Source organism: Cervus elaphus, chromosome 29, assembly GCF_910594005.1.
Source record: "Cervus elaphus chromosome 29, mCerEla1.1, whole genome shotgun sequence".
NCBI classification, from domain to species: domain Eukaryota; kingdom Metazoa; phylum Chordata; class Mammalia; order Artiodactyla; family Cervidae; genus Cervus; species Cervus elaphus.
In genome coordinates this window covers 35,072,330-35,098,110 of record NC_057843.1, presented here as the reverse complement: position 1 = coordinate 35,098,110, position 25,781 = coordinate 35,072,330, and the positions used below count along the sequence as shown (strand labels likewise).

Here is a 25,781-nt window from a genome sequence, read left to right as displayed (position 1 = left end):
CAAAGAACCAGACACAGCTGAGCAACTGGACAACAGCAACAACTATCTGACTATGGTAATGTGTGTTTCCCTGCTACTCTCTCAATTTTTCTCCTTCCCCCGCTGTGTTCAGAAGTCTGTTCTCTACGTCTGCACTGCCCTGCAGTACGTTCTTCAGTACCATCTTAGAAAGATAATTTCTAACATCTGTACAATAACCTTCTCTCTCTTACTTGTCTAGTGCTCACAATTTAAATTTCAGAAGCTTTCAGAATACTCGCAAAGCACATCACTTAGACTACGGTTCAACCCGAATTTTACAGGGAAGTTCTCTCACAGAACAGTCATAGCCTTCCCTTAGACTGGTTTAAGAATCCTTCACCCTAGGGGGGGGTCCTTCCCCAATGGCTCAGATGATAAAGAATCCACCTGCAATGCAGGAAACCTGGGTTCAATTCCAGGGTCAGGAAGATCTCCTGGAGAAGGAAATGGCTACCCACTCCAGTCATCTTGCCTGGAGAATCCCATGGACAGAGGAACCTGGCAGGCTAAGTCCACTGGGTCACAGAGAGTCAGACAAGACTGAACTGACTTAGCACGCAGGCAAGCACACCCTAAAGAGGACACTAGCCTCAGTTAAGGAAACACTTATCTGAATACTTGATAACAGTCTGATAGGGGCTGAAATAGAACAATCCATTAAACAAATGGCAAAATAAGTTGGAAGGGGTGTGGTTCCTGCTCATGATGCCACCTGCAGTGGAGGATGATCAACCCCTCGGCTATTTCCGTTGTCAAAGAAGAGCTATTTCAATAATATAAGCAAATATTTATTTTATTAGAGTGTGATGTAAATCTAGGATCTGTAATTTTAAAGAAGCACTAAAATAACCTTAAGGAATATTTTCATGTTGTGGCTGACTTTTTGAGAAACTTCTTTTTCTTTTGCAGCATGTTCACACGTCAGATATAACCTGATTGAAGTGAACATGGAGAGTTTCTACCAGACTGCAAATATCTGTGATTACAGGATGTCAGTCTTTAACACTGCATTGTAACCATACGTCCCAGGGCAATGCTTTTCTGGTATGTAATTCAAAACAGAGCTCAAAACAAAACTTAGGATTTCTAGAAATCTTGTAAGACTGTGTAGATTATCATGTAAAATGTATCTACACAATTACAAAGTGAAGATCTTACCATCACCCTATTCACCTGGGCAGTATAAATAACTGAATTAAATTAATTAAGCCCCAAAGTAAAATTTGGAGATTTGAATTGTCCAGTTCATCTGTCTTAAACAGAAATGAATAATTCCATAGCATAAAATTTTAGCAAGGCGTTTTGCTCATGCTAGAGGAGAAACAGCATAACGTATCCCGGTAGGAATTTGGGTAAGGGGAACATGAGATAGTCTCAAATCCTGGTATGTCACTCAGCAAAGCATCACTTTAGGGCTGCCTGTCACCCACAAAAGTACACTTTAGGGATGCTGTCACCCAGAAGAGCATACCCTAAGTGACTGGCATACTCTCAGTCACTCAGAGTCACTCACAGACCCTGAGAGTCTCTCCCACATCTTCTTCTGGCTCACCCTTTCTCTGCTGCACACCATCTAGGATCTGATAAGTCAGCCACACTTAACAAAATAGCCAGAAAGTAGACCGATCTCCGCTGGGTTTAGTGAATGATCAACGACACCCATTAGATTAGTGATAGCAAATGGATGATATAAATAAACTATTTAAAACATTAAGTCTTCTAATCCACGAACATGGATATCCTTATATTATTTGTGTTTTAGGTTTTTTGTAAGTGATTTAGTTTTCAGGGTACAAGTATATCACTGCCTTAAGTTTATTTCTAAGTACTTTATTCTTTTTCATGCTACTGTAAATGGGACTGTTTACTTAATTTCTTTTTAGATAGTTCATTGTTAATAAATAGATACTGTCAAAAAAATAAAATAAACCTAAGAGTTGTTTTTTTAAAGAAGAGAAATACTCTCTTGATTATCTTAATTCTGGAGGCTTTAATGGGCACTTTTCTTCAGGGGTCATCATGAGTGGGGTCATACATTCTTTACCTACACAAGTAATAAAGAATATGTAGCCCAGAGAGAATCATCACATACTGTGGAGACTCTGACATAACTTCTCAGTGAAAGAAACCGGTGAAGTACAGGCTTATCTGTGTTTTTCACATGGCACCCCTAAAGCCAGAGGGTCAAGTTCATCAGGAACAAAACCCAAGGTAACCATAAAATCAACATTAAAATTTGAGATGTCTCCTCTTAACAGTGAATGAGAATTTTAAACTCACCTCCTTAATAAATCCAAACTGGTTTCAATTTGGATTGAAATGTTAGTGTTACATGTTAACATTCAATGTTAAAATAATATTGCTTTCCTCCATTTGAGTAAAATTCATGTTAAGGGAAATGAGTCATGTTAAGTTTGTAATTTCACATATGCCGGGCTGAGTCAAGGAGCCCAAAACATTAATACGGCAGCAATAGACTAGATGGTTGGTATGTGTGCGTTAGTCACTCAGTTATGTCTGACTCTCTGCGACCCCATGAACTGTAGCCTGACAGGCTGCTCTGTCAATGGAGTTCTCCAGGCAAGAATATTGGAGTGGGTTGCCATTCCCTTCTCCAGGAGTTCTTCCCAACCCCAGGATCGAACCTGGTCTCCTGCAAAGCAGGCAGATTCTTCACTGTTTGAGCCACCAGGTAAGGTAGGTCACCTCAAAAAGATCAGTAGCATAGTACAGGGGAAGGAAACAGGCTCTGAAGTCTGAGTTTATTCAAGGCAAGACTCTGCACCTTACTTCGTGGTTCTGGGCATCTCATATTTCCTTAATTCTTACATCTGTAAATTGTGGAAAATATAACCCATCTGGTGGGCTTATCATGAGAATAAACTATGCTAATATGTGACAGTCAACATGCTATCTGAAACACAGTAGATGTTCAAAGCACACATGGTAACTCTTATTCCTATGTGAAGGTCTCTGACCGTGCAGGCCAGAATCTACAAACATGAGCAATGCAGCATTTCTCCCAAAATGGGTCACTTAAAAAGTAAAATAAAAACATTAAATCAATAAAAAATCCAATTTTGATCATCACTATTTAATTCAATTTTATTTTGCTTAGAAACTTTGACAGTTGTGAGAATTAAATAACCCTAGAATAAATGGTTTGCCAACAATTCACAGAAATAAAGGGCATGATGCAATGCCTTCTATTTCCCTCTTAATCACTCGGCATTTCCTTTCTTTTAACCATACCTGTTCCTTCCTTATACAAATAATGTACAGAGAAAAACATTTCAGGATATTTCCCACATTTAAAATGTCAACACAAATGTTGACTAAAACAAGCTTATTACGCAGATTGTGAACTGAGTTACTAAGATTCACCGTACTTTAGGCTCCTCATTAAAAAAATTCTCTACATCAGTGCTGGTATTGAGATTAAATGGACTAATATGTAGATTAAAGTGGCAAAGAACTGATGTCTTCAAATTGTGGTGGTGGAGAAGATAGTTGAGAGTCCTAGAGTGCAAGGAGATCAAGCCAGTCATCCCTAAAGGAAATCAACCCTGAATTCATTGCAAGGACTGATGCTGAAGCTCAAACTCCAATAATTTTTGGCCATCTGATGCAAAGAACTGACTCACTAGAAAAGACCCTGATGCTGGGAAAGACTGAAGGTCAAGGAGAAGAGGGTGGCAGAGGATGAGATTTTTAGATAGAATCACTGACTCAATGGACACACACCTGAGCAAACTCTGGGAGAAAGTGAAGGACAGGGAAGTCTGGTGTGCTATAGTCTATGGCATCACAGAGTCAGATACAACTCAGCGACTGAAGAACGACAACAAAAAAGTGGCTTGTTAAGTATAAGAACAATATGCATTTCAAGCATTTTGGAACAGTAGCACAGTTTTTTAAGTCTATTATTTTTGTCGGTTGCTATTATTATTAGCTGTGTAGACATTACACTTTCAGAACATCTGTCTCCTATCCATTAGGTAGAATATGTCACAGGACGGCTGTGAAAAGCAAAAGAGATACTTTTGTAAAGCACTTAATACAGCGCGTGGAACACAGTACACACTCAGTACACAGTGACCATTACTATCAATTTCAGTCTTCAGAAGAAACAACGTGAAGTACTGGAAGTGTTTAGTTACCATCATTTCGCCACACACTGCTGATTCTAGGATAGGTCTCAACGCTCAGTCCAGAGTTGGACCTACACCATATGGTTGCCTACAAATGTCTGAATCCAGGCTAAACAGAGGGTTGACAGTAATTTTCCCTTTTCACTTTCATTAGACAAAATGAAAACTGAAACATTTAAAATGTGTATTCACATACCTGGAGGGACATGGTGGGGAGGGGTGTGGGAAGGGTACAGGATGGAAGGGACACATGTACACCTGTGACCAATGCATACTGATGTATGCAAAAACCATCACAGTATTGTGATTATCTTCCAATTTAAATAAATAAATTTTTAAAAGCTAAAAAAATTAAAGATTAAAAACATATATAAAGGATACCTTGTGCTGGAAAGGGAATATAGCCTATATTTTATAACTAATACTGGAGTATAACCTTTAAGAATTGTGAATCACCTAACACCTGAAACTTACATAATATTGTACATCTACTATACTTCAATAAAAATTAAAAAGATAATAAAACCAATAAAATAAAATGCTGTATTCAAAACATGTCTTCTAAGGGTTTTTGTAGCATGCTCCGATTAGTATCATTAAAAATAAAAAATTAAAAAAAGAATAAAATAAACTACAGTGAATCATACAATGTAGCCTCATAGTGGTAAATCTATATGATCTGACTTGGAAATACAGGCAAGATATTGTACTGCAAAAATAAACCCAAACTGAAGAACAATTCATATGATTCTATTGGTTAAAGCAAAACAAGTCTCAACTATAAATCCTATGTATGCGTTCCACCACTATTCAACTACAGTATACTGAAAAAGATTTAGGAAGATATAAAATAATCTGCTACTTCTGAGCAGTGAGGTAATGAAGAGCATCTTTCATTGTTTTACTTATAGGTGATTGGAAATATTTTCGAAGAGAATGTGTTTATGGGACATTTATGTATGTTTCCAAAGTAAAAAGAAATATATTAAAAATGAGGAAATTTTGCATTATTTTCTATAAAAGACTATACAGATGGTTTAACAATTATCTCAGGTGTGATTACTTAAAATTAGAATAAATGACTTTAAATAATGAAATATTCTATAATTAGCTAAGACAGTACAGAGTACTAGATTTCAAAATTTACATAAAAAAAATTATTGTCACATCAATAGCTAAGTTTTCATGTTTAGATTTACCATTCTCTCAAACAGTAATAAAGACCTAAGATTTAATCAATTAGTAGAGGGCTTATATTTTATTTATATTTTGTCTGTGTGGGGCATAATTTTAGTTTACTATTACATCCAACACATAATAGGTATTCAACACACTTGGCTTTTGAAAAGACCAAGTAACAAATGTAAAAATTACATACATGTTAAGACAAACTTACATAGATAACACTTTAAAGGACAGATTACATTCTTTTGTCTCAGTGGCCTTATCCATTTCTGGAAGAAGGGAGAAGAGCAGGAACAGAGAAGGATGGACCCTAATGCTAAGGATGTAAACATTACACTACACGCCTTCATCCTAGGGAACAGAGCACTCCGATACTTGGAGACTATACCATACTTAAGAGACCATTCCTGTAGTGAGCTTTTATTAAAAATAAATTTAAGTGGGAATAAAGGCAGAGTAATATATTACAGCACCATCTAACCTCTGACACCATCATTCTATCTCCTCTATCCAAAGCTTGGATCCTCTACATCTCCAGAACTCCGAGAAAATAACTGCTCATCTCTACCTCCTAAAATTGCCCTGCTAATTTTCAGGAAGCTGAGATCATTCCCGAGTTCTTCCTGGGATCAGTCCAGAACCCTGCCACTTTCTGATCCTCACTGGACTGTTTGAGCCCACAGTGACTCTAATTCCATAGAGGCAGCCACCAACTCCATAACTGGTTTGTGCTATTTTTCTTAAGCCCCCGAGGGGTCAGAAGAATTACATTTCTACACTCTCAAGCCAACTATCTCCTCAACAAGAACTTTCTGAAATGAATAAATGGTATGGCTTCTTAGAAACAGTTCCTATTCAAAGAAGAATATAGTTATTCTTATACCTTTTTTCCCCCCCATGGCATAGTAAAATTGAAGGCCTTTGTAGTTTGGTAAATCTGGAAGGCAATTAACGAGAATATGAGTTTCTCTCTTTTTTTTTTAGTTTTTGACACTGTATTATTATCTTTAATATACTGCCCTTCAGACATAAATATTATGTGAATGAATCCATTATTAGTAAATGCCATTTAAGTTAATTCAGTTTCCAAAAAGTAGCAAGAGCATCACACTGACTGAACCACAATTTTGCTTTGGCTGTCCTCAGCATTCGTTCTTCAACTGTATGGTATCTGTCAGACTGAATACAGGTCGAAAGTTTCTCACTATGGACAAAACTATCCCTGGTCAGAAGATGACCAAACCTCTGACCTCATGAGTCTCATGACAACAACTGCAGGAACCAGTTGCTTTTCTTGACCTCAGCCAGGAATACACGCATTGAGTGACATAAATTTTTACTGCTCTAAGAAATAATCATGAAAGAGCCACGAGTACTGACTTGGGAGTTACAAATAAATTTTAACAAGTTGTTGAATTCATAAACAAGAAATCTATGAACAGTAAGAATCAACTAGAGAAGATAATCACTTAAATGTTTTAATAAGTGTACATCAATTTCATTTCTCTCTCTTTTTATAGAAGCAAACAATGTACAAGTTTACAAAGACTATCCTTTGTGAAGACAACTTCTGCAAAGGAGTTTATGCAAAGGAAAAGAGGGGAAACAAGGAGCCTGGAAATGGATCATGGACATCGAGGATGTCCCTACATTCATCAAATCGCTTACAGGGACAAGTAGTTCCTCTGCTGTCTGGCGGCCAAAATGCAAGGCAGAGCTGCACAATACTCTGCTCTGAGTGGTCCTTACATTTCACACACACAAAAAAAAACTCACTCAAAGAGCAGGCACCTCCCCTGAAGGAGAGGCCCTCTTTTTCCCTCTCTGAACTGGTTTCCCAGCTCAAGCCACTTTAGAGGAAAGGAGTGTCCATCCTTGCATCCTTCTTACTCCTTCTTTTGTTTGACTGCTAATTCTTTGTCCATTCTGGGAAAAAGAAAGTTTTGTTTTGTTTTTTCTTTCCTTTTTTAAAGCTGCCTCTTTCACTGCCAGTCTGCTTTGATAATCAGCTGGTCTTACAGAGAATGACATTTTAGACTACTTGAACTCAGCTTAGCCACTGAAGCTAAGCAGAGCTGAAGAAAACACTCAATTAGCAACTTCAACTTCAAAGGCTGTATTATGCTCTCTTCAACACACACGTGTAACTCCCGTTAGCATTAATGGGAGCTGTGGGAGCCCACAGCTCAGAGAGTATGCCTCCAAGTCTGTTTGCTTGATGAGCATGCAATTAAACCTTATGGCCCACATTTTCCAAGGAGGCCATAGTAAGTACACTGAGTCCTCAAGCAAAATCAAGTGCATTCACTTTGAAAAAGAAAGCTATCACTTCTATCTAAACATGAAGAAGGAGCTGTTCAAATTAGGTCTGTTTTTATTTCATTTATCCCCCTTAGGTGTAGACAGTGGACTTTCATGATGTTTTAGAAAAAGAGTCACTCCTCAGTTTAAAAGTTTGTCTGTATGGTTTCAGAAGCATTATTCCATGCTGCTTAACAGACTAACCTCAGGGGTAAAAATATCTAATAAGACCAAGACCGTCTTAAGTGAATTTCCCACACAGAAAGTCCAGTATGGCATCTACATATATTCAGTGCCTTTTCCTGTCTTCTACTTAATAAATTTATTGTAATTTAAAGTTAGGAAAAAACTAATTTCACATCCAAAAAGAAATCAATTTGAGAAGAAAATGCTTGCCTTAATAATAAATTAGCCTATATTTGGAAATAATGATTTTTTTCTTTCTTGACCTCATTCTAGAGACTTGCCCATAGTTTTCAACTATGGAATCAATACTCATTACAGCTTCAATAAAATATCAATATATATTAGGTAGTCTGTGCTACATTCACAGTCTTGATCATACTTTCATGAAGAAAATAATCTTGAATGAATTAATACCATTTAAAACAATTCATTATCTGCTGTTCACACATTCTCCCCAAAATTTAAAGAAAAATCCATGAATAATAATCTTAGTATTTTATAAAGAACATTTACTCAAGCAACTTCAAAGGTATAAAAATAAATTACTTACCTAGTAGTGACACATATTATTAACCTTTTTGTCCTTCAAATATCATGTCTGAACATTCTAATTACGTGAGAAATTAAAGCTTCTAAAGGTACTGGATGATAACTATAAATCAACTGAATTGTAATAGGCCAAGGAACTTGTCAGAAAGACAATACTGCCCCCTTCAAACCTACAAGAGTGTTGAGCTGTCAGGAGACTTTTCAAAGGGTAACCTGGTAGATGAGCTAGGTCAAAATTCCATTTTTAAATTTCATCAAGTATGCTTTCTTCATGACACCATTCTGTACTTAATATTTAATACTTTGCCTTACATGTTTGCTAGCAATCATATCTTCACGAATTTTAAATTCAATGTGTTAAAGAATGGAGCATCTCAAAATTGAACAGTGATCTTTTACTTCAGATTCTATGGAAGACTGAAAAAAGAATGATAAACATAGATGAGATATTACAGTTAATGGAATTATTAATGACAGCAAATGTGAGAAGAATTTGTCATTTCTTATTAAAAAAAGATTGTGGACTGTTTCTGTCACACACACAACTCAAATCATAAAGTTGATATTCTCAAGTAAAAATACCCTCTTTTCAAAGGATACCTCCTACCCAAAACCAGTTTTCAAGTGCAAGATAAAAGACTATTGATGTTATTAGAGAAGGTCTAGGCAGTTTCATTCTTAGAGCTGTGGGCTCTGAATCACTCTAGCGAAATCTACTAACAATTTTGGTGTGCTATGAATCTTTCTGGAGTAATTATGTCTTCTATGTTGCCAAGACTACCTTCACCAGCTAATCCAAAACTCATCCAGAACTGTGACTGGCATAGACATAGTCAATTCCTTATTTAGAAGTAATTTAGCTGGTAACAGTCTAACTGGGGACAATCAGTGTATAAAATGACATTTTTCAAACACCCACATGAGCACAATCATACTCTACTTTCTATAACTTTTATCTAAAATGAACATATATACAATCTTTTTTAAAATATTCTCTTCCATTATAGTTTATCCCAGAAGACTAGATACAGTTCCCTGTGCTACACAGCAGACCCACTTTGTTTATTCATTTTAAATGTAATAGTTTGCATCTACTGATCCCCAATTCCCAGTCCATCCCTCCCTCTCCACATCTCCTCCTTAACAACGGCAAGTCTAATCTCTATGTCTATTTAAATTTTATAGTTTTAAAATATTTTTAAGTCTATAAGAGAAATTTTCATCTGAGAAATCATGAAATATACATGTCATGCGATGTCACGAAAACTGAAATTATCATGCAAACTGATGGCATCACAGACTCAATGGAAATCAACTGCGTGAGCTCCGGGAGTCGGTGATGGACAGGGAAGCCTGGAGTGCTGCAGACCATGGGGTCGCAAAGAGTCGGACGTGACTGAACTGATCTGAACCGAACTGAACAACACTTACCTAAAATCCTTTGGAAAGAAGGAATAGAGAGAAGAAATTTGGGAAAAGGGAAAAGAAGAAGGAAAAATGTCTACCCATATCTCTGGTAAGGGCTGGTCTCTGGTACACACATCTTATGAGCTGAGAGGCAATTTAAATTGTTTACACTTCTCAGGAGAAGGAATAGAAGTATCATTTTGGAGAAATTGTCCAATGGCTTCTCATCAAAGGGATGTACAGAGCCTAAAATATGGAGGTCATTTACTTCTAGTCTTGATTACAAGGCTCAACTCAATCTTGGATATGTCACTTGGACAATCCTAAATTGTCAAATTTACTGACATAGTATTTTAACAAATATTTGAACACATTATAACCTCTCCTGTCCAGGTGCTGGGGATGCAAGCATGGATGGATAAGTGAAACATAACCCCTATCCTCATGAGATAAGCAATACCAAATTCATTTCTGTTTAAAAAGACCAAAAAAATCTGAGTCTTTTGAATTAGAACATTAGGCAGAGTCATGAAATAATAAAACTGAGTGAATAAACTTTTATAAAAACAGGTATTTATATGTATATCTATCCACATGTATAAAAGGGTCAATTCAGTTTCTTCTCTTCATTTTCAGATTTTTTTTTTTTGCAAAAGGTGCCATTAAAAGGCACATCTGATAGGGCAGTTTTAGCACAGAACATACTCAATAGGAAATAACTAACCAGAGAACTAAAGATGTGCTGTCTTTGAGTCTGATTATTTTTTTAAATACTAACTCTGAAACTGGTAGGTGATCCCACTTAAAGCTCTTGATTTTAAATTGCCATTTCTTTTTACACCCAATTAAACTGCCAGTGTAATGAAGAATTGTCCAGCTGAGTAGAACTGTTAGGATCTTCTCACTGCTGCTTTCTGCAGTCTTAAATTGCAGATGCTTTTGCCTAAAATAAGAATTTAAAATCACCTCCTCAACAATAAGACCTGACCATAAGCTTCCACCAACTGCTATTTAAAACAGACAATGAACAAATACTTGCTTCACACCACGACCCCTCTATGGAATACAGCAAAGGGATATGTTCCCAAAATAAGATATCTGAGCTCTGAAAAAGAGATTATCATGCCCCTAATTCCCTGATAAAGATTAAATAAAGACCAAATATATAAAAGCTTTGGTCCTTTCCAATTAGCAATTTTAGTAATGGACAACATTCAAAAAGAACAAACCTGACTCTAGACTGTTCATTTTCATAGAAATATACTGTGTACAGAGTCCTGAATTGTGATCAAAGATTCTTTGAACAATTTTCTTAATGAAGGAGAACTATTTTCTGGTTAGATTATCAGATTGAGGGTGAGGGGTGCTGGTAATCTCCATGAGACAAGGTTTGAAAGAGAAAGTCACAGGGTCATAAACAATAACCCAACTTGGTTCCAACATGACTAAAATGACTAGCACTGACCTTCTCTCTTCCTGGGGTTGCATCAGAAAAACATTTGGGAAGAACCCTTTTAGTGAGCTTTTGGGAGATTCCTAAGTCTTTCTTAAAGTAAACACTTTTTTCATAACCATCCGCCCCTTATATTCCATGCCATCCAATGCTTTAATGCACTCACACCTCTTTTTATACCCCTGATAAAAGAACTCAAGGTTGATGACAAAATCCCCACTAAACTATCAACCCAGTGGTCCCACTTGCTGCCATTAAGCCATTTCTTTCACACAGTCCCATTCTTGTACTTGGGATCCAAAACACCAATCCCTGTTACTCCCCATTGTCACTTTATATCCAACTGTGCCCTTGGCAGCGCAGCATCAGAGGGCAACACGAAGCAGTGAATACAGCACAGGATTTGTACTCAGAGCACTTGGTAATCAACCTCATTTAATAGCTATGAAATTTTGGTCAAGCAAATTCTAAACTCTGACTCCTGTGAACCTGTAGATCCTCCACAGCACAGATAGACCTTCCCTTAGTAAGTTAGTCAAGTTCTGAGTAGCCTTGTCTTTCAGGGTTGAGGATCTCTCCGGCTCTCAGAGAGAGAACGTGCTCATTCGTCAGTGCTGCCATGTCAAATTCTTTGTGACCCCACAGACTGTAGCCTGCCAGGCTGCTCTGTCTATGAGGAGTCTTCAGGCAAGAATATTGGAGTGGGCTGCCATGTCCTCCTCCGGGGGATCTTCTCGACCCAGGGGTCAAATCCACGTCTCCTGCTTCTCCTGCATCGGCAGGTGGATCCTTTACCACCGAGCCACAAGGGAAGCCCACAGAGGGCTTTACCCATCCCCCAAGCCGAGCTGCATGTTTGGCGATTCTTAATCGTGCAGGAACTTTTCTCTTTCATTATTTTGATTATTTTGCTTTTCCAATACTCTGTAAAACGTGAACATGTAAATAGGTCCTATAACATCTACTCGGCGAGAAAAGAAATCTGAAGATCTTGCAAATATTCATTTTATAGAAAAACTCTTCAAAGAGGCAGCCTCCACCACACCAGTCTTCCTTCTTGTCTCTTCTCTGACATACAAGGCAACATGTCACTCACAGAGAATCAGTTCAGAAATTCATTTGATGAATTTTGGTAATTAATAACTCTAAACTTTATAACTAAATTATATTAAAATAAAAATGATGAATCCATCAGTGACTTGCAGAAAAGACTATTTTGCTTCAGGGATGGTATTGGTGTTGCTTGTTCAGATAGAAAGAGAAACAATAGAAAAACTGGTCTTTCAGAATGGAGGAATAAAACCATTACCAGATTAAGCACAATTAACAGAGGTGGGATAGAGAATCCTCTGTGACGTGTACAACCATTCTTAAAGAGATAGTAGTCTGTGTTCCCTCTATGAGTACACTAAAACAAAGCAAAGATGTTCTCCATAAAATTAGGGACTTGGAATTATAAACACTGGGCAAAGATTTTTAAAGTCTGTTGATCAATGGAGGGTGAGTTGGGAAAGTCATTTGCCCCCCATCTGTTAGACTTACATCCTCAATTAATATTCCTTATCAATTATATATAAACTATGACTCTTTATCTTAGTTTTATCTTAGTGGTAGACCTAGGTTCCGTAACATCTCAAATATGAAAACAAACACAAAAATACTACTTTTGCAAATTTAGGAAAAAACACAATCAACTAAACAGCCTTCCAGACCCTCCCAGGGCTTTGGTAGGCACTATGGAAGTGAGGGGCTTGACAGTGAAGCATCTTTGGCTCTAGGGTAAATCTATGTTTCTACCTCAAGTCCACATCAGATGACTTCCCCTCCACCATTCCCCTAGAGGTTTTCTGGCACCAGAACACAGAGATGGTTTGGGGAGGGCCTTTGACCAAAGAGTCATCCCTGGAAGACCCAAGAAGGAGGGCCTCTAGGCTTAATAAATGCCGTTTGCATGCAGTTGGCCAGACTTGTTTAAAACACATTGTATCAACATTTTTCTTGTTTGTTTTTAAGCTAGCATAGTCATATTGTAAACATATTGATAGGAAATTAAGTCAAGACTAGCCAAACCCTAGTCTTACTGGGCAACATTTAATGTCCTCCCTGGCTCTTTATAGCCAGTTTACAGTAAATTACCATAAAGAATAATTTAAGTACGGGTGAACTCTCCCTTCTCAGCAAGGATTTATCTATTGATAAGCTGAGATGAGAGAATTCTATGTGCTGGTGAGTGGAAAAGTGTTAACTTTATTAATACATCTTCAACAAAGATTAATGGGATCCCCAGTAAGTCAGCTGTGGTATTTGATGTCAGTTTATAACAGGCTTGGCAATACCTGGAAATTCATATCTACCATCATAAGATATAATGACAGTCATAAAACTCAAGTGTAAACAGAAGGTTCTAAAGGGTACAGGGCTCTAATCCAAGCTGTCAGGCCTTAGGAAGTACCATGTCTAAGACTGTTCCTACTTTGAAGTATACACTAATGGATTTTCCTCATGGGTAAAAACACCTAAACTTCCATTTTTCAATACACAAATATTTTATTATGATAATCAATTTTGTTGAAGGAAGTTTTCTGAGGAAGATGATGTTTTGAGGTATTTTATTAGCACATGTTAAAATCATTTCCTATTTAGGTATTCTTTGTCATCTCAACACAGAGCAAAAGGCAGTCATAAAACGGTGCAGTAATAAAAACTCCTCTTACTGTTAGTTGGGAGAGAAACAAATGGGAATATTACTTTCAAGCTAATTATTTAAGTATTTTTATTGCACCAATTTTCTCAAAACCCAAGCAAAGTATATCTTAAATCTTTCCACAAATAAAATTTTTCCTCAGAACAATTTTACTCATCAGGAAAAAAAGGCAAGTTTAATTTTTCTGTCAGTTGAGGCTTCATATGTCAAACACATTTTACATTTCAAGACCTTACTGTCATAGTGATGGAATACTCAAGGAGACATTAGTTCTTATGCAAGTACTAACTTAGAAAGATATAAGCTGAATTACTGTGAGCACACCTCTAAAAATAGGCTTCATTATCTCCAACTACAGTATATATGTATAACTGCCTTGTCATTTTAACCAAAATTACAGTTTCTAGTCAAGCAGAGACTATAGCTTTCTTGAAGGCAGGTGGTGATAATGTCTTTTCCACCTTTATACTCCCAACATTTGGCACAATCTCTGGCATGCAGAGAACCATATTATCAAATGAAAAAAATCCACGAATTAATACAAATGGCTTCTCAGCAACTGTGTGCTTATCCTAGATGTGGAGGCAATATATTCTGTTGTTTCTGATTTTTAAAAATAAAACCTTAAATGAAGTAGCTCTGAAAGAGAAAAATATTCAGACACCTTTGTCAAACTTGTCATTTGCTCACTCAATCATCAAATATTTACTGAAAACTTACAGCATGTCAAACATTATGCTGGGTGCTCAATCTTGAGCAGAACAAAGTCCTGCCTACGTGACACTTCTAGTCTAAGTATGGAGAAAAAACTCTGTTTAGGATAAAAGAAAGTTTCCTCCCATGTTCTCTTAAGTACACTCCCCAATCACTTATGTCAGGATAACATTCGAATTTTAAATGCTAAATATTCTGTAAGATCTTATAGAAAAACCCAAATGAAATTTTTGGCCAACCCAATATTTTGTGGAACCACAGCACAAAATTGGTGGTGCGTGCATCTGGACCAAAGCAGCACAACTTAATGACTATAAAGTGTGTGTTTTTCTAGCCTTACAGAGATGGTCTTGCCTGTGCCAGAAAATTCTACTTTACTAATAGGGTAGTACTCTTTAATTAAAATAAGCTAAAATTAATTATTGATATCTGTAGCATTACTAGTAGTAATCATTGGTGAGACGAATCATATCCTCCAGAAAGACTTACGTTAACTGAATACCTGGCACTTTGCTAAAAGTTTTATGTGGATCATCTCCTAGAATCACCCTCTCAAGTTTAGGCGATAGGTCTTATTATCTCTACTTGACAAAGAAGCTGAAGCTTAAGAGAAATGTGAGAAATACCACAGGGCAAATAGTGGAGTCAGGGTCTGAACTCAGAAGTCTGATGGAAGAACCTGAACCTGTAACCACACCTTTTATCACTTCTTACAAAAAAGGTATTAGCAAAAAAAATTAGAAGGGAAAAAATTATTTTCTGTTACCTCTTTAAATGTTGAAACGATGTATGATTTTCTTGCTTCTAAAATGTATAACTAATGATGCTTCATTTTCATAGATGTTTAAGAAATTAATAATTTTACTCTATTCTGTGACCTGCCATAATCCAGACGTAACAGAACAGAAATCCTGTTTCAAGTGTGACTCTAGTTTGACCTATGTAGTCCAAGCAATTGACTGCTGGGACCCAACGTGCAAGAATTCTGAAGACTATGAGGAAGTGTGTTAACACAAAATTAAGCACAAATGTTTGAGGGGAAAAAAAAGAAGTTCAAATTCTTAAGTGTTGCATATTAGAGAGCATTGTACCAATACACAATCTTCAGTTGTTCCAAATAACTTGGTAATGCATATATATTTTTCAGAGTCTTATACTAGCTTATTTCCATGTGGAAAGCTGATGTTCAGGCCTTTGAGCTAAGCAATGTTTTATAAGGTACCAAAAACCTCATTTCCAGAATTGTTGACCCTATCCTCTCTGCCATCATCATAGTCAGGGACTATTCTAGATGCTGAGGATTCAGCAGTGGATAAGAGGGCCAAAGCAAAGAGTTCAGCTTCATGGGGATAACAGAGAAGGAAGCAATTTTTGTATCTGAGTCACTGTGCCACATGTTCTACTCATATCTGTGATTAATTTCTAAAAATAACCCTTAAAGGTAGTTAGGATCATCCTTCACTCTAAAGATGAGGAGCTTCAAGTTTAGATATAAGTAATATGTCTACACTCATACAGTCAGAAACAGTGGACTACTGATATGAACCCATGTCTACCTAGCCTATGAAGAGCATTCTCTTTCCATTGTGAATCCCTCTATTTCACTCTTTCTCTTTGTAGTGCTTACTTCATTTGCCTTGGTTTTCTGGTTCTCAGTCACATGCTCCATCTTCTAATGACTAACGAAATGATGATCGCTTTTGTCCATTATATGTAAAGTGAGATTAATTCCTGCCCAAATGATCTCTTAACTACATTGCATGTATTTATATAACCATATTTAAATATTCTTCTTTATGGCATACATTCATTCCACAAATATTTGTTGAATGCCCAGTAAATGCTAGGAACACTCCTAGGCCAGAGAAAAATATAATGGAGCTACAATGTAAAGGGAAAAGGGGCGCCTGAAAGGAGAGTTTCAAGAAATAAAGAATATAATTTCATATAGTGCAAAGTGCTACAAAGCAAATAGGTCAGACACACACCACATTATATACCATGTACAATATATATAAATAAGTGTGTGTGTGTATATATATTTCCCAAGCAGAGTCTTTAGTTTAACTTTACAAGGTATAAGCATGAATAAATAATAATCACATATACTAAAAGCTATCAAGTTTTTACGAGCTAATACTTTTCTACCATATTTAATATTCTAGTTGTCTGATAAATGATTCATCTGTGGTTGCCCATGGAATTAAACAAATATATAAAAACAAGTACTAATATCAACTTAGAAGTATAGAAAATATCTGAAAACTGTAATACTGATTAGTTAGTCTCATTCATGAAGCAATTTCACTCTTTTAAAGTCTTTTGGTGTTACATTCTGAAAAATGTAGGATCTCTTTCAGAAAAACCCAAACTGAGTTCAAATTTTATTACCTGAACACACACATATCATCAGGCATGTGAGAAAAAGAATTTAATATGCAATAATATGGTTAAAATCTATTACTTTAAAAAAATCCACTGTGTGAAAATAATATATGCATATTTAATGCAACTATAAACATTAAAAATCAAAAATAAATGTTAAAGATACAAAAATAAAAGCATGGAAGATTTTGAGGTATAAATTAAAACACAAGGTCATTTAGAAAAATCACAGATAAGACAGTCTTTAAATTTTCTTACTATCTTTAATAAAATATATTAAGAACACTTGAATGTGTGTCATCATATTTGTGTTTAATGTGGCATTAATTCACAAGTCATTGTTTTTTTAATAAGATAAAATAAGCTACTTGCTGTTCTAAGGAGATACATAATTAGGATTTTGATAATTAAATCCTAGATGAGGCATTTGGTATATCTATGCCCTAAATCCCAATAAATTATGCATGCACAACTCTGAAAACTACATCTTAATTAGTAGCTTAAAATAAAACTAATTTTGAAAACCAGAAAATTGAATTTTTAAAAATTGTTCAAATTTTATCAGTGAAAGACAACCAAATATTCAGTCTTAAAGTACTGATATAAACATCAGTTGTGTATAAAGGTACATGAATTGTTTGGTATGCTAGTTTAAGTATTTTAGTAAACCTCTGTAAATTTCAACTCACGTAGAGATGATTTTATATTAGTCGCATGATTTCTCACTTTTGCAGCTTAATCTCTTTGGCCAATGAAGTATGTCCCAGTCTCATTTTCTTCTACTACTATCCTTTTAACTTCTGCTCTACTCTGAGCTACTATTGTTTATACTGACCTGTGATGGTTAATTTCATGTATCAACTGGACTGGGCCACAAGGGGCCCAGACATTTTGTTAAATCTTATTTTGGGTGTTACCATATGAGTGTTTTTTGATAAGATTAACATTTAAATCAAAAGACCCTGTAAAGCAAACTGGTTTCCCTAATGTGAGTGGACCTTATCCAATCAGTTGAAGGTCTGAACAGAACAAGAAGAATGACCCTCTTCCACATAAGAGAATTCCTCCTACCTAACAACCTTCAAACTGGGATCTTGGCATATTCCTGCCTTCAGTCTCAAATGGGAAATGTCAGCTCTTCCTGGGTCACAAGCCTGTTGGCATTCAAACCATACCATCAGCTTTCCTGGACCTCCAGCTTGTTGACTCAACCTGTGGATCTCAAGAGTTGTCCGCCTCTGTAATGTGGTTTAGTCGCTCAGATGTATCCGACTCTGTGAGACCCTGTGGACTGTACCCAGCCAGGCTCCTCTGTTTGTGGGATTCTTCAGGCAAGAATACTGAAGTAGGTTAGCATTTCCTTCTCCAGTCTCCTTAATAGTATGAGCCAACGCAATATAATAAATCTCTTTACATATATAAACAAAATAAGTATAAATATGCATACACTTAACATTGGTTCTGTTTCTCTGGAGAACCCTAATATACCACCCACAACCACCATCAAATATTTAGCAATTTTTTATGTGTGCAAGCATGCTCATGAAACTTTATCCCTAACCGTCTCTCATACTAGCTCTGCCTGATAAAATCCTACATAGTTTCAAGCCCCAACTCAGAGACCTCCTCCCCATGATGCACCATCAAAGTGGAGTTTCCGCACTTCACACATCCATAGACTGTTTAGCACTATTTGCATTCATATCTGCTTGTCTGTGACTGGTGAGCTGGAAGAACACAGTTCTTCCTGGACAATGTGAACTGTCTTCTTATATCTCAAAAGGGAATATCTGAAGGACTGGAATACATTGTCACAACATAATAAAGCAGGGATTATTTCTGACTGGGTAAAAACCAAAGGAAATTTTAGCTGTCTGACCAAGAAAAAATTCATTTCAAACTCTTTAGACCTTGATTTCTTCCATCAAATGTAAGTGATTCTCTTCGGTTCACCAAACTCCCTTGCAACTCGATATTTCCATATCTCCATCAATCAACCAATCAACAGTAAATGCTCATTTGACTCAATACTCATTTTTAAATTATCTTAAATAATATAATATGAAGCCAAAAGTATAAACTTGCTCTCACATAAATGCAACAATTCACAAGTGCACCCATTCTCTCTGAGACCTTTTAAGACAGTAGCCTGACAGGGAAAAACAAATGATAATGATTAAAAGAAAGCAACATGCGTCTCCAACAGGAAGATCCATAAAAGACTGATCACAGGGAAACATGAATATCTTCAGCCCACACACTCACTTTCTCCGAGATATTATCAGGTTTAATGTCTCTGGTCCTAGAGTCTCCAGGGAACCGTTCATGCGGGCTCCTGCCTTCGTCAACACTGATACGTACTAACATATAAAGAACAGTTATTCGTAAGAACTGAAAGTCAGAAGTTTCTGTTTACTTATATGGCTCTGCACCTCTTTTCAGCCAGGAAATGGAGTAGTCAGGAAGGCTTTATAATGTTGTATCAATTTATTCCAAGTACAAGAGTATTTTATAAACCTTTTTCAAATTATCTTCACTTGGTACCATAATTGTCAGCAAGTTTTGTTCTGTGTTGGCCATCCTTCCTTTTGTTTCAGTCTTTCATAAAAATCTTTTTGTGTGACAGTCAAGCAGCTGTGCTTTGTTCTTTAATGTTCCTAGCCTGGATCCCCAGCCGAGACCACTTTATAACATAAACGGCAAAGTACCATTTTCACAGCAGGGACAACTGTGTTCATCTTCAAAAAGAGGCATTAATAAAATGAAACTGTAATGAACATGCTAATTCTGATCTCAGGGTAGTATAACAATGGCAGAGAGAGTCGACTGCCTTCTCCCTGAAAGATGGTAAAGCTGTTTTTTTTTTTTTTAACTGCTATAATGGCTTACATTTTTTGAAACAGACATATTATGCAAACATTTCTCTCCATTTCCCAATGAAATGCCTTTTCTGTCTCACCCAAATGCTAGCTGTGTGTTTTACTATATCAGTAACAGTCACCTTCAGGGAGCCTATTTTTGCCATCTTGCAAGAACTGACTTGCTAAAAAAGGGATGTCACTGAAACATAGAAAGCCAAAGAGCAGAGATCTGAGAGACCACCAATTCAATGCCTTCCGTGTGCACGTGACATCAAGATAAATAAATGAGCACAAGTACAAGAAGGTTAATAAGTTTGCTCAAGATGTCACAGTAATTCTGGGACAGAGCCGGAGTTGGGACTCAAATTATTTGAGACCTGAACTTGGGGAGTTTGGGTATTATCATATGCCTTGATGGTGATCATTCATAAACTATGATGCACTAACGTGCAGTAGATCCTCAAATCTAAGTGCCACTTCATAAAATATGTCAGCAAAACTAAGCAACTAAATTGTCTCATATTTTGTCAGCTAACTTTTTGTAGACAATAATTTTACTTAGTGTGTGATCTCAGAACAAGCTGGTAGTAACAATCCTGTGTATCATGCCCTGTTTTGTTGTGGGGCTTTCCAAGTGGTGCAGGGGTAAATAATCCACCTGCCAATGCAGGAGATGCAAGAGACTCAGGTTCGATCCTTGGGTTGGGAAGATACCCTGAAGTGGGAAATGGCAACCCACTCCAGTATTCTTGCCTGGGAAACCCCATGGGCAGAGAAGCCTGGCGGGCCACAGACCAGGGGGTCCCAGAGTTGGACATGACTGAGCACACACACATGCTCTTTGGTTATGGTAGTGCTGGTGGTGCTTTGAGGAGCAGTACTATTTCAAAATGGGCAAGTCTCAGAAAGTAATCCACTAAATTTAGAAAAATTACATAGTACATGAAGTTTTAGATGGTAAAATGTGCATTTTCTGATTATTACGTTTAAAAAATCTAAATTCAACTAACATATTTAGTCACAGAGTGTTGACTAAATTTTTCTAGAACTTTCTCTTAGAGAAGGGGAGCTATGTGAGTAAGAAAAAAAGGATTCTTGATGTCTTCCTACTTGCCTAAAACAGGCATATGATCCTCGATTCTTACAGGAAAGAAAACTCTGTGGATGGTGATAACTCATTTTCCCTAACCAGTGGCTGATGAGATGTATCTGAGAGAACATTTTCATCTCTGGTTATCGTTACCCAAATTTCCAAGCTTTCCCCTTGATATCTTTGGGCAGGAAGAAACGGTGGCTTGTGAACCAAAGACTCAGAAAGAACCAATTCCATCTGGATGATAACCACTCTTCTTAACACCTTCTCTGGTCCTATACTTTGCCCTTCACCGTAAGTCTAATACCAAATCCAAAGTCCTCAGCAGAATCCCACTATTAGGCAAAGCTCCACCCTTAATAACCTCTCAGTGAGATTAGAGGCCTCCACTTAAAGTCCTGCATAGGATGAAAACATGTACGACAGCTATGCTCAGCCCCCTAAAGTGCTACAGAACTAGGGAGATGGCATTTGCCTATGTATCCACAGGCAAGGCAACCAAAATAAATCAATAAATGACCTGCAGTCTATAAATACCACATTCACTACTTCTATGAACTGCAGTCTACCCATATAAATGGTAGTTGCTCAAACATCTCATTCCCCGGGGAGCGGGGTTGGGTGGGGGGCAGGGGCATGTTCTGCCCGAGTTTGAAGTTATCCTTCCTTATGAAAACAGTTTTTCAGCATGAGGGTAATTTGAAATGAGCTACACAGGGCAAGTTTTCCCTGAAATACTCCCTTCAATACACATGAGCGGTCAGAGTATTATTTCAATGTCTTGTGCATTAGTTGCACAGGTCAGATGACTAAATCTCCAATTAATCAGGTCCTCTAGTGGCCTGTGTGAAATAAATTAGTGTTCTCCATCCAGTCCACTTAGACAAAACCCATCACGACAGCTGGCACATTTTTGGCACTGTCAGCAAAGTGGGTAAAAAGTAAATGACCCATATGGACAAAATGGGCATCAGACAAGGGGCAATGGATAAAAAGTGCAAAGCAGTTTCCATCCACTGCAGAGCAGAGAGCTTGGGTATCTGCCAATGTGATTTTCAAGGGAAAGTGAACTTAAAATGGGCATAAAGCCCATCAACTATAGGATAAAACTCCTCATGTTCATCTAGTTAACTGTTTACAATGTTCATAATCTAGAAATGCAGTTTACCAACTAGAATATTTTTAAAGACTATTACTAATAAGATTACCAAAAGTTATGTAGAAATTTTAAACAAAGAGGCAACTCTGAGAAACAAAGGTACTTCCCAAGTCCACTTATTTCATCCTGCAAGGATACATGAAAATATTCTATTTTAAGGTTATGTTTAGACTACTTTTTCATTATCCAAAATATCTCTGAGTTTTTCTCATGAAACATTTCCAAGTTGCTAAAAATAATCTTAAAAAAATAAGGTTTAAGTACTTTACTAGAAACATAAATTTTCATACAAATGTACTTATATATGACAGATATTCACATAGAAAGTTAAGATCACATTAAAATTTCAAATGCATTTCCTTTACAGAGAGCCAGCTGGATAAAAGCAGATGAGATGGGAGGACCCCAATCAGCTGGGAGGAAGGACAATAGAAACCCGCGTGTATGTCTATGTCAAGGGATCGTTTCCTCCAATTTCATATTAACGTCCTCATCAAACACATAAAGATTAAGTCAAACCAAACAACTGCCATTGCTTCCTCTTAAGGGGTTTGTTCGGGAAACTCAGAAGGTGAAAACATCCAAAAAAGTGTCTAATAAACTTTACTTGATTGCATCTTCATAATACATTTTCTACATGATAGCACTAGTTATAAACCACGTGAATAAGAGAAGGTCAAAAATTTAAAAGACCAACAAATCAATCTGGTTTTGCTTCCCATATGAATATTCCTCCCAAATTACTCAACAGTCTTCGGACCTTTCATCTAAATTTATGTGAACACACACAAGTATATGCACATATGCATATATTTTAGTACATATTATAGTACATATAGACATAGTCTTCAAGTTTCCAACTCCCAAATCTAGCTTCTCCTAACTGCTCTTTTTTCCCTAATGTCTTATTTTACCTAACAGATTTTACTCTTTTCTTTACCCTTACAAATATTTAAAATTCATTTCTTTTAGAACCCATTCACAGAGTTCAATTATTTGCACTTCACAGACTGTAACTTCAACTCTCACCAATTGGGCTTCCTGGCTCTTATGTGTTGGAACTGGCATTCATGTTTTATTAGAATGGATACCAATGAGCCCATCTGTAAATAAATGACCTTATCTGGACTTGTATGTCCTGGACTGTGTGGCGTCTCTAATGGGGTGGATCCTTACATGGCTGCATGCTCCACACTCCATGGGATTCACTATTTCTAACCAGCTTTTTCATTAGCTTCTGAGTTCTAAGTATTGTACTACAGAAATAGTGCTAGAATTCTTACCTTATACAGAAACTGATCTAGCTCTTCTTCCCACCATCCTATTTGATATAGAGCTGTGTCATATTGGAGAGTTAAATCACCAGCCCTGTATCATATAGTCCATTTGGCTATTATCTTGGTTTGTAAGATTACAAATTGTCTTTTATCTGGAGGTTCTCTCTTTGTTTTCAGTACCTGGAAATACCTTTCTTGTTTATAAGCCTAACCATGCATTTAATTTTATTTTCAAATATATTATCAACATCTTTGTATGTTTATAGAGGGACAGAGAACATTCTATAAGAACATAGCTTGTCATAATGACAAGAAACGTACCTCACACCTGACTTGCTTGTTTTTAAGCAGCATTCTGTTATACAAAATTCAAAGATCTTTATCTACTTGGTCAATATTTCCCCTAAGACTTAGTAAGACGTTTCTATTACTTAAAACACATTTTAGGATGTATACGTAAATCTTCTTTTCTAGGCTTCTCAGGTTGACTGATTAATTCTGGTACTAAGTAGATCTTAAAGGAAATGTTTTTGGTTTTATTAAACATACAAAGAAAATATATCCCTCAAAGCTGGGGGATACAGAATGGAGGAGAAATGTTCTTAATCTATACATGTTTCTCTAAGATTATTTAATTATGGTCTCTTCTTTCTAATTCTCATCTGAAGGCTATTCTAAATTGCGGAATCACACAAAGCGAATTTCAAAGCAATACAAAGGAAATAAATGAACAAATGCAGGGTTGTATGAGAAAGGAAGAAACAAAGGCACAGAAGAGTTCATCTAGAAATATCAACTATGGCTGAAACCCAATTAGGCTATGTCCTTATCTCTACACAGAAGACCAAATTATATGTATTTTATACACGGCAATATTATTCATCACTAGCCTTTCTTCTTTTCCACTGTCATTCTAAAGGAAGTCTTGAAAGCAGACACACTGTACTAAAGATCTGGCAAATCATCCCAGGCTTTGGACAAACTGTAGAAGCCACATAGCCAGAAACACATAAGGTATATACACTGTTTCCAATCCCTTTCCACCAACAGATGTTAGTCTAAGAAATATAAAATCATGAAGAAAATTAGCTTTTTGACATAAGAAAGGTATATTTGTCATTCGTGATTCTTCTCATTAATAACAAATCATCTTTAGGTAGAAGATATCCCTTTAATTTTACAAGAATCAATGTCAGCTTTGGTAATTTGCAAAAGCTGCTGCTGACCTATATATGAAAAATCCACACAGGAGTGAAGTTAACATGCAAAAGAGTAACATAACCTGCTTGCTTTTGAGGTTCTTTACCAAAAATCAAAATGGTATCTGACATTTGAAATCAGTACTTCTTTAATTTTTTTTCTCTCCCTGACTAGCAGTTTTTAAGTCTTATGAGAGAAAGCACCCACTGTCTAGTTAAAGTTTGACCCTAATAAATATTTGACTTCAACATATTTACCAATTAAGTGTCATGACAATGCTAGTCTTTTCAATGATCCTACAAAAGAATACCTGGGGTACAGAATTTCAAAAGTGACACAAGCAGCAGCCTTGTACTTCAGTACTTACCACGTAAAACTGTGAGTCTGGTGGACACACTTATTTCTCCCACGTTATTCGAGGCCACACATTCATAAATGGCCTCGTCACGTGGAGTCCGTAAGGGCTGTATTCTGAGAACTGATCCAGATCCATCGTCAAACTCTATTACCTATTAGAGGAAACAATAGCTGTCACAGGTGTTGTTACTATCATCTACGTCTCATCTAAACCTCCTAACGCAGTGGTGGACTGGCCATTAGGCTCACAATAAACTCAGAAGCATTTTGTGACTACATTTTGATACAGTGATGAAACAGAATAATTGGTCTAATGTAATGAATCCTGTACTGAACAATGGAAAGACATGAAACTACATATGCAAAAAAAGTAAATTTCTTATCACTGTAGAAAACCATCCAGGATTTACTCATGAAAATATTCCAGTATGTGTATCTAGGGCATTGTGACCCTGGTATTAATTTTGCAAGAGACGTGCTGCTGTGATGGGTAAACTTCTTAAATTATTCTGTCTTTGATAGTACAAATTCACATGCAGATCCATTCAGTAACTGAAATGTAAGGTGAAGGGATAATGCATACCACCACTGATAGCTATTCTGCTTTAAAATGTCTCATCCTAAACAGTATAGATGAGCGAACCATGAAGAGAAACTGCATAAATCTAGTACTTAGGCAGCCAATGAGACGTCTTTCACAGCCCAAGAGACTGATGGCATGCATTAATTTTGCAATAAATCATTCCAGTATTTGTTCTAGCTTAGCATTTTCTGCATT

At 36.7% G+C, this 25,781-nt stretch overlaps 1 protein-coding gene across 13 annotated transcripts in view; it reads right to left on the bottom strand.

Annotated features, from left to right (window-relative positions):
* Nucleotides 1-25,781, bottom strand: part of PTPRD (protein tyrosine phosphatase receptor type D) — a 428,379-nt gene that overhangs the window by 299,264 nt on the left and 103,334 nt on the right. For all 13 annotated transcript variants that reach the window (XM_043891355.1, XM_043891351.1, XM_043891349.1 and 10 more), the window contains exon 3: nt 25,014-25,155. In XM_043891355.1, the coding sequence (XP_043747290.1) occupies nt 25,014-25,155 (142 nt within the window). The remainder of the gene's footprint in view (nt 1-25,013; nt 25,156-25,781) is intronic.